Source organism: Bos taurus, chromosome 15, assembly GCF_002263795.3.
Source record: "Bos taurus isolate L1 Dominette 01449 registration number 42190680 breed Hereford chromosome 15, ARS-UCD2.0, whole genome shotgun sequence".
NCBI lineage: Eukaryota > Metazoa > Chordata > Mammalia > Artiodactyla > Bovidae > Bos > Bos taurus.
This window is the reverse complement of record NC_037342.1, coordinates 6824830-6837451: the sequence shown is the minus strand read 5'-3', so window position 1 is coordinate 6837451 and position 12622 is coordinate 6824830. Positions and strand designations below refer to the sequence as shown.

General features: G+C 36.6%; 1 protein-coding gene across 1 annotated transcript in view; it reads left to right on the top strand.

Moving 5' to 3' along the window:
- Positions 1-12622, top strand: part of CEP126 (centrosomal protein 126) — a 114341-nt gene that overhangs the window by 43676 nt on the left and 58043 nt on the right. The window contains 1 exon segment of the mRNA XM_024975716.2: positions 2957-3102. Coding sequence (XP_024831484.1) covers positions 2957-3102 — 146 coding nt within the window.

Here is a 12622-nt window from a genome sequence, read left to right as displayed (position 1 = left end):
TTGCTCAATGGAAAATCTACAAGCCAGAAGGGAATGGCATGATGTATTTAAACCGATGAAAGGGAAGAACCTACAACCAAGAATACTCTACCCAGCAAAGACTTTCGTTTAGATTTGACAGAGAAATCAAAAACTTTCCAGAAATCAAAAGCAAAAATTAATAGAATTCAGCACCACCAAACAAGTTTTACAACAAATGCTAAAGGAACTTCTCGAGGCAGGAAACAAAAAAGTAGGAAAAGACCTATAAGAAATAAACCCAAAGCAATTAAGAAAATAGTAATAAGATTGATCATACATATCGATAATTACCTTAAATGTAATTGGATTAAATCCACCAACCAAAAGACATAAACTGGATGGGCAAATGAAAACATGTGCATGTATGAACTTTCACTTACCACATCAGTCTACTTAACCCACCAACTTATATGTAACTATTTATATTGTTAAGTTAATCATGTTTCCATTATGACTTGCCATTGTAGTTATCTTTTATTTTTTGTCTGGCTATTGATTGTGAAAACTGATAAACATCTTTTACTATTGTGATTATGTAACTGTTATTCGCCTAATACCATTGGATCATGGTCAGTACCATTGGTCAGTAGAAAGTAATAGAATTCTATATCACTAAAACTACCATTTAATACAAAAACTTGGAATTACTTTTTAAAATCCAGATGCATATCAGAATTCTCTTGGAAATTTTGAAAAATAAAAATGTCCAGGTATTGCTTTTTTCTCCAAAGCTCCAATTGTGCTTCTAATGAGAAGGCATGTTTAAAAACAACTGGACTATATGATGACCTTTTACTTTTATCTAGTTTGTTTTACTTTTTCTGTTTCATATTTAGTGCTCCCATTTCATTTAGTTTATGTTTTCCAATTTCTCCATCTCTTTTTTTGTTGTTGTTATTGTTCTTTCTCAAACCTTTATCAAAGGTAGTAGAAAAGCTTTTGTATACATATATATAGTGTATGATATATATGTTTTTAGAAAATTTATGAATTTTTGCTGAGCTAAAAGATTTATGATATTTTGATTCCACTTGTTTGACTTAGTATGAATAGAATACTAGATTTCTAATTTATATTCCCTCAAAACTTTGAATATAGTTCCATATATTTTGGCATTTAGTATTACTGCTAATAGTCTAGAAAATTTATTATCTTAGTAATTAAAAAAAAAATTGAATGAGGCTTGAAACTTCTAATTCAGTTCTGAGGATATAAAGAATACTATGTTGTTAGTATTCTTACTACTTACAAAGTTACTATGTTGTTGTTAGTTCAACAACAACAAAAGAAAAAAAACAAGAAATTGACATGTGATACAGTATTATTAACTAAAGTACAGATTTTGTTCAGATTTCACAAAATTTTATGGAAGTGTCCATTATTTGTTTTCATTACTTATTCAAGACTCCACATTGTATTTAGTTGCATTGAGCAGCTTCAGCTGCATGCAACAAATTCTAGTAAATTCTCTTTTCATTTTTATTATATTACAAATATTTTCTAGTGTTCCTTGTTATGGCTTCTTAGATACACCCATCATTTAAAAGTGGACATTTAATTTCCAAATCCATGGGATTTTTAAAAAATGTGTTTGATATTAATTTTTCATTTTGATACAGGAAATGGCAACCCACCCCAGTATTCTTGCCTGGAAAATCCCATGAACTGAGGATCCTGGTAGGCTACATTCCATGGGGTCGCAAAGAGTCGGACATGACTGAGCGACTTCACTTTCACTTTCTAATTTCAATATGTCTTCTATGCAATCACCCTCTGTATTTTTTCAGTCTTCTAACTTTATTGAGGTTTTCAGTGGCTAAGTCAAAGATCTCTCTTGGTAAATGTCACATTGCACTTGAAAATATGTTGGTTATTTTCAAATACAATTTCTAATATAATTCTACAATGATAAGGGAACAAACTGTACGATTTCAATACCTTTAGACCATGAAATTTTTGCACCTTGTTTTATGTCTCTGTATATGTTCCAGTGTCTCCTAGTTTATAGTTTATGAGAACTTGAATAGAATTTGTATGAAAATTGTATAAATCTTGATTATACTGAATTGATTCATAGTGCTTTGCAGATCTACTGTATCCTTCTACCTCTCTGTATAATCATTCTAGTAATTTTTGAGAGTTTGATATTGAAACTCCAACTAAAAATCTTAATTTATCTACTTAAGAATACAGTTGTGGTATATAGAGGAATTATATGTAACCTTGTTCTGTACTTCCTAACTCTCCTGTAAATCTGTTATACCTCCATTGTTTAAAAAATTAAAAAACTATTAAAAAAAAGAAAAATAGAGGATGGTAAGAATTATGGGAAGGTGTTTCTAACCATAAGTGAATAAAGAGTCCAGGGTTGTCAAGTCTTTCTTGTTTTCAAAACAAGTTGAGAATCACTATTTTTATGTAAATTGTCTGAATTTTTAGCACAACTCAGACTTAACATGACTGCCAATTTTAAACTTTTGGCTAAAAGAGAAATACATATTATCTTCCGGGCTACTACATAATTTGCAAGGCTTATTATTTTACCAATCAGTTATTTTCTTCACAGTACAGAAAATAATGTAGCTTTTTAGAAGAGATTTTTTCCACAGCAGGGTTTGGAAAATGAAAATGGGAAGTGTGTGCAGGCCTGTCCCAAGTTAGAAAGCGGTTCATTACATGCCTTCTTTTAGTTGCAAAAGACCCAGGTAAGATTCTGAAATTACTACTTGCAAAGATATTTAAACTGTTAACAAATGGCCTTTTTTTTTACTTAAAAGTTGTTTTTTCTAAGTAATTAAACCTTTTTTTTATTTTCAATGTTTGAAACATGAAAGCACTATTATATAATAAATGCATTGTTTTAGAACTATTTCTGTGTTGAGATTTTTTTTTAATATACTACCTAATTCTGTTCTCTGCATTGTTTTAAATATAGAGCATTTGAAGAAAAACGAAAAGAACAAGAAGAAAGAGAACACCAAATCAGAGAACAGATACTTCAACAACGAAAACAGAAGGTTGAAGAAGTTACTGAAAAATTCCAGCGTGCCCATATTCCTTTTTCACAGCGGAGGAGAACAGGTGCCTTAATTTCTAGAGCAATATAAAAATAAAAACGAAAGTTGTAATCACATTCAATTTGAGTAGACAGTAAAATAAACTAAGAAACAAAGTGGAAATTCAGCCTATATGTTTTGAATAATAAGACTTTTGCCATATGGAAAATTGCAATTTGATATAGGTTTAATTTGAAGAATTAATATTTTGTTGGATCTGTTGGTAAATTTGAAAAGCATACAAGTTTGATTATACTTCATACTGGCTTACAATGTGTTGTCTTTTTAAAACTGATTTAGTAAATAGCTTAACATTAAAATACAATTTAACATTTAGATTTAATAAGTTAATATCAGATTTATTTTGGCATTTTGTCCACATTTTTGTTCAAATTCACATTTGAGAGACCAGCAAAATAAGGAGATCCATAAAGAGGGTACATAATCCAACAATCTAAGACTGGAGCCAATTAAAAATTTTAAAATGATTATGTTTGATTCTTCAGTATCACATCTACATTTTTATGCCTTAAATAGTAACACAGAATTAGCAACAAAATGTCAAAGCTTCAGAAAGAAAAAGGACAAGCAGAACCTTTGAGTATTTAGCAAACACATGTTGTGCTGCTATATTGTACACCAGTCTGGGGTAAGCAAAGATGCCAAGATACAGAAAAATCTAATTGTACTCTGCTGTTAAAGACCTCACAGTTTATTTTGGAGATGAGAGTAATGTAAACAAGTAATGTCAATAAATCTAATTGCTGTAGTAGCAGAATGTGTATGGAGCTATGGAGCACAAAGAACACTGGACGTATATAGGAACTTGCAGGCTATCATCCCTGAAAAAATGACTTAATTTGAATCTTAAAGAATAAGCATTTTGCCAAGCAAAGAGGCAATTTTTAAAATCCCAGACATAAGGAACAACTTTTGCAAGTAAATTATGAATTGCAAATCCAAAGTGTATCCAAAGCACAGGATGGGAAAAAAAAAAAAAAAGAAAAGAAAAATGGATACAAGACTAGAAAAATGAATTGGGACAATTCTCTAAGAAATTTGGATGCCATGCTAGGAATTTCATCTCTATCCAATATGCAGTCCACTTAAAGTTTTTTAACTGGAAAGCAAGCCTTTACTATGTCAATAAGAGAGCTTACTGAACGTAAGAGCACCTGGTAACACTGCTAAAATTAATACAGCTTAAACGTGATAGAGGTTGCTTTTTCTCTTGTATAATGTGAAATACTCAGGTAGGCAGTCAGGAGCTGGTCTGAAGATCATGCAATGCCACAGGGAACCCGGACTCCTGTCTCAGTTCAGCTACCCTTAATATATGATTTATAGCTTCACCTTCATTGGTCACATGGTAACAGCTAGAGCTCCAGCATCATGTCACTGTTGTCAGCATTGTAGACAGGAAGGAAGAAATATATAAAGGAGAGAAGGGTGTACCTCTGAACTCCTGTTAAATTGTTTTCCTAAAAGCCCCCATCTATCTGCTTATATTAATATGTAATTGGCAACTCCATCTGCAAGGGAGACTGGAAAATATAGGGGTACTTAATTGAAGTATTGATTTACTTTTTTACAATATTCTAGAACTTTATTTTCAACAGTAAATAATTTCTTTAAACACATACATAACATACACAGAATATGAAAATTAAACTTAACGTTCAGAGTAGCAAAATCCTTGTTTACCATTTTAGTGTCTTTATTGTGGCTATATTGCCACCCCTAACAATATAGAGTGTGCTACCCAGGAATAAGGGCTTCCTAGGTAGCACAGTGGTAAAGAATCTGTCTGCAAATGCAGAAGATACAGGAGACCTGAGTTCAATCCCTGGGTCAGGAAGATCCCCTTGAGTAGGAAATGGCAACCCACTCAGGTATTCTTGCCTAGAAAATTCCATGGTCAGAGGAGCCTAGCAGGCTATAGTCTGTGGGGTCACAAAAGAGTCAGACACAACTGAGCTTGCGCGCACATCATCATTACATACCAAAGAACAAAGGGAAAAATGGATATTAGGTAGGAAACGAGGGGTCTTTACTAAAAATTAGATTTGTTTGTTAGAAAGATAATTCTCAGTACAACATGGAAGCTGAATTGAAGTAGAGATATATTAAAGTAGACTAATAGTAGACTATTTCAGTATTTGTGGCAAGAAGTGTTAAGTTGCTAAATTAAAGCACTGCTCTTTATATAGAGATAGGAGATAATATATTCAGGATATATAATCAATAGATTGAGTTACTGATTTATCAGGAGTGCTGGAACAAAGACTAGGAGAACAGTGCCCCTAGGACTTAGCAGAAAACCTCACAAATATTTAGCACTCGATAACTACTTTGTTAATGAATTAATTATTTTCCTGGATGATGATATTAATCAAGACTACAAATAAAGGAAAAGAATTAGGTTAGAGGTATGAAAGATCTTTAAGTTTTAAATGCATTGACTTTGAGTCTTCCTTGATTCATGCAAATGAGGAAATCAAGTCAACAACTAGAAAAGTCTAACTGAAAATTAAGAAAAAGATATAGAACAGAAATTGTATTTGAGTCGCCGATGAAAAGATACATAGTTGGTAAAGGAAGCTATGTGAAAAGATAAGGTGAATATTAGATATAGAGTACAGATTGAAGATAGAGCCTAAAAATAAGACCTAAATGCACACTAGCATTTATTATAGGTAGAAAAAAACTGAAAATGGATTTTGAGAAGTAGTTATCAGGAAAACAGGATGGGAAATAAAAGGAAATAAAGAAAATTGTATAAGAGGCAAAAGAAAAGGTAGTTTTTCTTAAGAAAGAGGATGTACTTAGTTGTGATAAATGCCTCAGAATACTCACCCCTCCTGGGTATCCTTTACCCAGAAAGAGTGCTGACTACCCAAGGGCATAGGTACAGAGAGTCAGAAGTGTTAGTAAAAACAAATGGCATGTACATTCACTCAGTGGAATATTATGCAGCTATTGAAAGAAGAGGAAACAGTTTGCAGACTGATATGGAATGATGTCCAACAGACATAGATTTACCGTGAAGTCAATAAGGTTCAAGTTTCAGGAACTCTCTCTGTCATGGTCCCTACATCTAATTTTGTATTAGTAATTTTGTATTATTTTTTTCTTAATTGGGCCCTCAAATTGTGTAAGCCTTATACTTTCATAAAACCCGGATCTACCCCTGATTTCCAGGATTTGTTGTTGTTCAGTCATTGTGTCCAACTCTTTGCAACCCCATGGACTGAGCATGCCATGCTTCCCTGTCCTCCACTATCTCCCTGAGTTTGCTCAAACTCAGGTCCGTTGAGTCAGTGATGCCATCCAACCATCTCATCCTCTGTTTCCCCCTTCTTCTCTTGCCCTCAATCTTTCCCAGCATCAGGGTCTTTTCCAGTGAGTCGGCTCTTCACATCAGGTGGCCACACTATTGGGGATTCAGCATCAGTCCTTCCAATGAATATTCAGGGTTGATTTCCTTTAGGATTGACTGGTTTTATCTCCTTGCAGTCCAAGGGACTCTCAAGAATCTTCTCCAACACCACAGTTCAAAAGCATCAGTTCTTACACCCAGCCTTCTTTATGGTCCAGCTCTCACATCTATACATGACCATTGAAAAACCATGGCTTTGACTAGATGGACCTTTGTTGGCAAAATATGTCTCTGCTTTTTAATACAATTTCCAGGATATATTTTTTATTAAGTATAAAAATAAGGTTCAGATGAGTATACTTAGTATTCTGACTTCTTTGTAAGAAAAGGAAGAAATTAGAATGTATGTTAAGAGAGGAGATCAAGATGGTGGCATAGGAGGATATGGAACTCACCTCCCCCAACAAACACATCAAAAATATATCTACATATGGAAAAATTCTTGCTGAAAACTAACTGGAAACTGACAGAAAGACTCCTATACAACTAAGGCTGAAAAAAAAGATCCTCATAGAATAAGATAGGAAGGAAAGAGAAGCAGTCAGTTGGGGACCTGTGTCCGGAGGCATACCCAAAGGAAAAGGGAGATTACACAGGCAGAAATCCTCTTGGGGGAGTGAACGGTTCAAGCCACATATTAGACCCCCCCATCCTGGTATCCAGCACAAGGGAGATGAGCCCCTAGGCTGATTGGATGGCTGGGGGACTAACAGGAGGACTGCAGGAAGCCTGGACTCCACTTGGGAGGAGTGCACAAGGAGTGCACTTATTCCCAAAAGAGGGCAGAGAAGACAGATTGAAACTGCGCAGTTGACTGGCTGGTCTCCTGAAACTGCTCTGGAGTATGCAGAGCTCCATACTGGAGTGAGGGTTGCCCTAGCCAAGGAAGAACTCAGCCAGGAGACACAGAGGTAGCTCAGAACCAAAGTGGCATCTTTTGGGCAAGGACAGCCATTATGGGCACTTGCACAGGCAGCACATCAGAAGCAGCCTAAACTCTATGTGGCCAAACTGTTGCCACCTGCACCTGGTCACACACTAGGAGCTCATACTGGCCCCTCTTGCTCCAGCACTGCTCACCTCCGGGGCCAGAGTGCTGATGTTGGGAGAGAGAAAAGCTCACACCTGACTAGCTCAGACCTGCTCCTTGGGGCTTCTATTCCAGGAATTAGGGACCCAACCCTGGACCTGATAGGGTGGTGATAGTCCCTGACAACAGAGGAAGCCCTAGCTCTGGCCCTAGCCCCTCCTCCCCAGCCTCAATCCTTCCAAAGTGATATGGAAGCATGCCCTGTGTAATATGGAAGCACAGCGTGAGAAAAGATGTGACCTGTGTTCATGTCAAATCCAGCTCTCCCACCAAAACCATTGGACACACAGGCGGTATAGGGTTGCTCCCACAAAAGAACACCCCTTCAAGAGAGCAATTGGTAACTGTTTCACCTAATTTCGTAGAGATGGAGACTGTTAAGCAAATTGAGAAAACAGAGGAATTGATCTTAATGGAAAGAGCAAGAGAAAAAAAAAATGAAACAGAAAGTTTACCAGAGGATTCAAAGCAATAGTGATAAGAATACTAACTGAATTAAGGAAAATATATATAATGGAATATTCAGCTCAGTTCAGTCACTCAGTCCTGTCCGAATTCTTTGTGACCCCATGGACTGCAGCATGCCAGGCCTCCCTGTCCATCACCAAATCCCAGAGCTTACTCAAACTCTGTCCATTGGGTCGGTGATGCCATCCAACCATCTCATCCTCTGTCGTCCCCTTCTCCCGCCTTCAGTCTTTCCCAGGATCAGGGTCTTTTCAAATTAGTAATTTCTTCACATCAGGTAGCCAAAGTATTGGAGTTTCAGCTTCAACATCAGTCCTTCCAATGAACTCCCAGAACACCCAGGATCTCCTTTAGGATGGACTGGTTGGATCTCCTTGCAGTCAAAGGGACTCTCAAGAGTCTTCCCCAACACCACAGTTCAAAAGCATCAGTTCTTCAGCGCTCAGCCTTCGTTGTGGTCCACTGTCACATCCATACCTGAATACTGGAAAAGCTATAGTTTGACTAGATGGACCTTTTGTTGGCAAAGTAATGTCTCTGCTTTTTAATAAGCTGTCTAGGTTGGTCATAACTTTTCTTCCAAGGACCAAGCGTCTTTTAATTTCACAGCTGCAGTCACCATCTGCAGTGATTTTGGAGTCAAAAATAAATAAAGTCTCTCACTGTTTCCATTGTTTCCCCATCTATTTGCCATGAAGTGATGGGATGAGATGCCATGATCTTAGTTTCCTTAATGTTGAGTTTTAAGCCAACTTTTTCACTCTCCTCTTTGACTCTCATCAAGAGGCTCTTTAGTTCTTTGCTTTCTGCCATAAGGGTGGTGTCATCTGCATATCTGAGGTTATTGATATTTCTCCCAACAATCTTGATTCCAGCTTGTGTTTCATTCAGCCCAGTGTTTCTCATGATGTACTCTGCATATAAAATAAATAAGCAGGGTGACAATATACAGCCTTGACATACTCCTTTTCCTATTTGGAACCAGTCGTTGTTCCATGTCCAGTTCTAACTGTTGCTTCCTGACCTGCATACAGATTTCTCAAGAGGCAGATCAGGTGGTCCGGTATTCTGATCTCTTGAAAAATTTTCCACAGTTTGTTGTGATCCATACAGTCAAAGGCTTTGCCATAGTCAATAAATCAGAAGTAGATGTTTTTCTGGAACTCTCTTGCTTTTTCCATGATCCAACAGATGTTGGCAATTTGATCTCTGGTTCCTCTGCCTTTTCTAGATCCAACTTGAACATCTGGAAGTTCACAATTCACATACTGTTAAAGCCTGGCTTGGAGAATTTTGAGCATTACTTTAGTAGCACGTGAGATGAATGCAATTGTGCAGTAGTTTGAACATTCTTTGGCATTGTCTTTCTTTGGTATTGGAATAAAAACTGACCTTTTCCAGTCCTGTGGCCACTGCTGAGTTTTCCAAATTTGCTGGGATATTGAGTGCAGCACTTTCACAGCGTCATCTTTTAGGATTTGAAATAGCTCAACTGGAATTCCATCACCTCCACTAGCTTTGTTCATAGCGAAGCTTCCTAAGGCCCACTTGACTTTACATTCCAGGATATCTGGCTCTAGATGAGTCATCACACCACCGTGATTATCTGGGTCGCGAAGATCTTATTTGAACAGTTCTGTGTATTTTTGCCACCTCTTCTTAGTATCTTCTGCTTCTGTAAGGTCCATACCATTTCTGTCCTTTATTGAGCCCATCTTTGCATGAAATGTTCCCTTGGTATCTCTAATTTTCTTGAAGAGATCTCTAGTCTTTCCCATTCTATTGTTTTCTTCTATTTCTTTGCACTGATCACTGAGGAAGGGTTTCTTATCTCTCCTTGCTATTCTTTGGGACTCTGCATTCAAATGCAGTATTCAAATGGGTATATCTTCCCTTTTCTCCTTTGCCTTTCACATTTCTTCTTTTCTTAGCTATTTGTAAGGCCTCCTCAGACAACCATTTTGCCTTTTTGCATTTCTTTTTCTTGGGGATGGTCTTGATCCCCTGCCTCCTCTACAATGTCATGAACCTCTGTCCATAGTTCTTCAGGAACTCTGTTTATCAGACCTAATCTCTTGAATCTATTTGTCACTTCCACTGTATAATTGTGTTTGCTATGACCAGTGCGTTCTCTTGGCAAAACTGTGTTAGCCTTTGCCCTGTTTCATTGTGTACTCCAAGGCCAGATTTGCCTGTTACTCCAGGTGTTTCTTGACTTCCTACTTTTGCATTCCAGTCCCCTATAATAAAAAGGGCATCTTTTTTGGGTGTTAGTTCTAGAAGGTCTGGTAGGTCTTCATGGACCCATTCAACTTCAGCTTCTTCACCATTACTGTTTGGGGCATAGACTTGGATTACTGTAATATTGAAAGGCTTGCCTTGGAAACGAACAGAGATCATTCTGTCATTTTTGAGATTGCATTCAAGTACTGCATTTCGGACTCTTTTGTTGCCTATGATGGCTACTCTGTTTCTTCTAAGGAATTCTTGCCCACAGTAGTAGATATAATGGTCATCTGAGTTAAATTCACCCATTCCAGTCCATTTTAGTTTGCTGATTCCTAAAATGTCAGTGTTCACTGTTCCAATTTGCCTTGATTCATGGACCTAACATTCCAGATTCCTATGCAATATTGCTCTTTACAGCATCAGACTTTTACTTCCATCACCAGTCACATCCACAACTGGGTGTTGTTTTTGCTTTGGCTCCATCTCTTCATTCTTTCTGTAATTATTTCTCCACTGATCTCCAGTAGCATGTTCAGCACCCTCCAACCTGGGAAGTTCATCTTTCAGTGTCCTATCTTTTTGCCTTTTCATACCGTTCATGGGATATTGAACAGTAATGGAGTATTACTTGGCCATAAAAAGAATGGAATTCCACTGTTTACAACAATGTGGATGGACTTAGTGTTATGCCTATTAAAATGTCATAGACAAACTTACATTTAAAAATAAATATGTTATCACTTATATGAAAATCTTTAAAAAATAAATGAATCTATGTTTAAAAAAGCAAACAAGACTTCCCTGGTGGTGCAGCATTTAGCAATCTGCCTGTCAGTGCAGGGGACATGGGTTCAGTCTCTAGTCCGGGAAAATTCCACATGCCACATAGCAACTAGGCCCACATGCCACAACTACTGAGGCCGCCCTCTGGAGCCTGTGCTCTGCAACAGGAGAAGCCACTGCTGTAAGCCTGCACACTGCAGCCAAGAGTAGCTTCCGCTCACCACCACTAGAGAAAGCCTGCACAAAGCAACGAAGACCCAGCAGCAGCCCAAATAAATAAATAAAAGTAAAAAAAAAAAAACTTAGAGATATAGAGAACTAGTGATTACCAGTGGAGAGAGTGAAAAAGGAGGGACAAATAGGGATATGGGTTAAAAGACACAAGCTACTATTAATATGAATAAAATAGTTAAGCAACAGGGATATCTTATACCTCACAGAGAAACATAACCATTATTTTTAACAACTTTAAATATAATCTATAAAAATATAAAATATCTGATTGCATACCTGAAACTAAGATAGTATTATAAATTAACTATACTTCAACTTTTAAAAATAAAATATATATTTATGTATGTTTATATCTGCATAAACAGTGAAAGAATACACAAATACCAGTTAGAGCAAAACTTCCAAATTTGTATTATATTTTTTAGTTTCTAAATATGTTACCTGTACAAAATATTAAATTAAAATTTTAAGAAAGTTTACAGTCATGAATGAAGAACAACAAAGCTGTGATAAACAACTGTTTACTTAATTGTCTGTTCATTTAGTTTATTCTCAAATATTAGAGTTACACCAAAGGTTCACCCAAAATGCATGATAGCTAATGCTTCCCCTTGCTATGAAAAAGGGATGGATTGGGGGTTTTAATGAGGTCAGAAAATTGTCAGATTCAGAGAATTGTTGGAGTTAAACTATCAGGGCAAAAGAACTAGAAAGAGGAGCCTAGTAGTTGAAATGGAATAATAAAGCCCTGGTAAGTTGCTTCAGTCATGTCTGACTCTATGCGACCCCATAGACAGCAGCCCACTAGGCTCCTCTGTCCCTGGGATTCTCCAGGCAAGTATACTGGAGTGGGTTGCCATTTCCTTCTCCAAATAAAGCCCTAATACACAATAAATATTCAAAAAATGTAGACTTGAATATTCCTCAGTGAGTAGGAGGTACTGACTAGGAGATCATTAGATAATAGCAACAATAAATAGCAGTGAGTGTTTGTAAATGACCCAAGTTAGTTTTAAAAGTAGTTTTTAAATTCTCTTTGATAGTAAGTGGTGAGTGTTAATTAAAGCAAATCTCAAACTATAATCTAGCTCAACTAAACATTTTTTTTTTAACAAATCACACACAAAACAATCAGTGTAATTGTTCACTAAGTTCAATAAAGTCCCATCTCTATGTTATCTGAGGTGCTCTGACTACACTTTATGTGAAAGATCCATTTAGACTTACACAGTCACATTCTAGAGATAAAATTATGTGCCTTCTGGCACTGTACAATCAAGAATGTTCCTATTTATCAGCTGG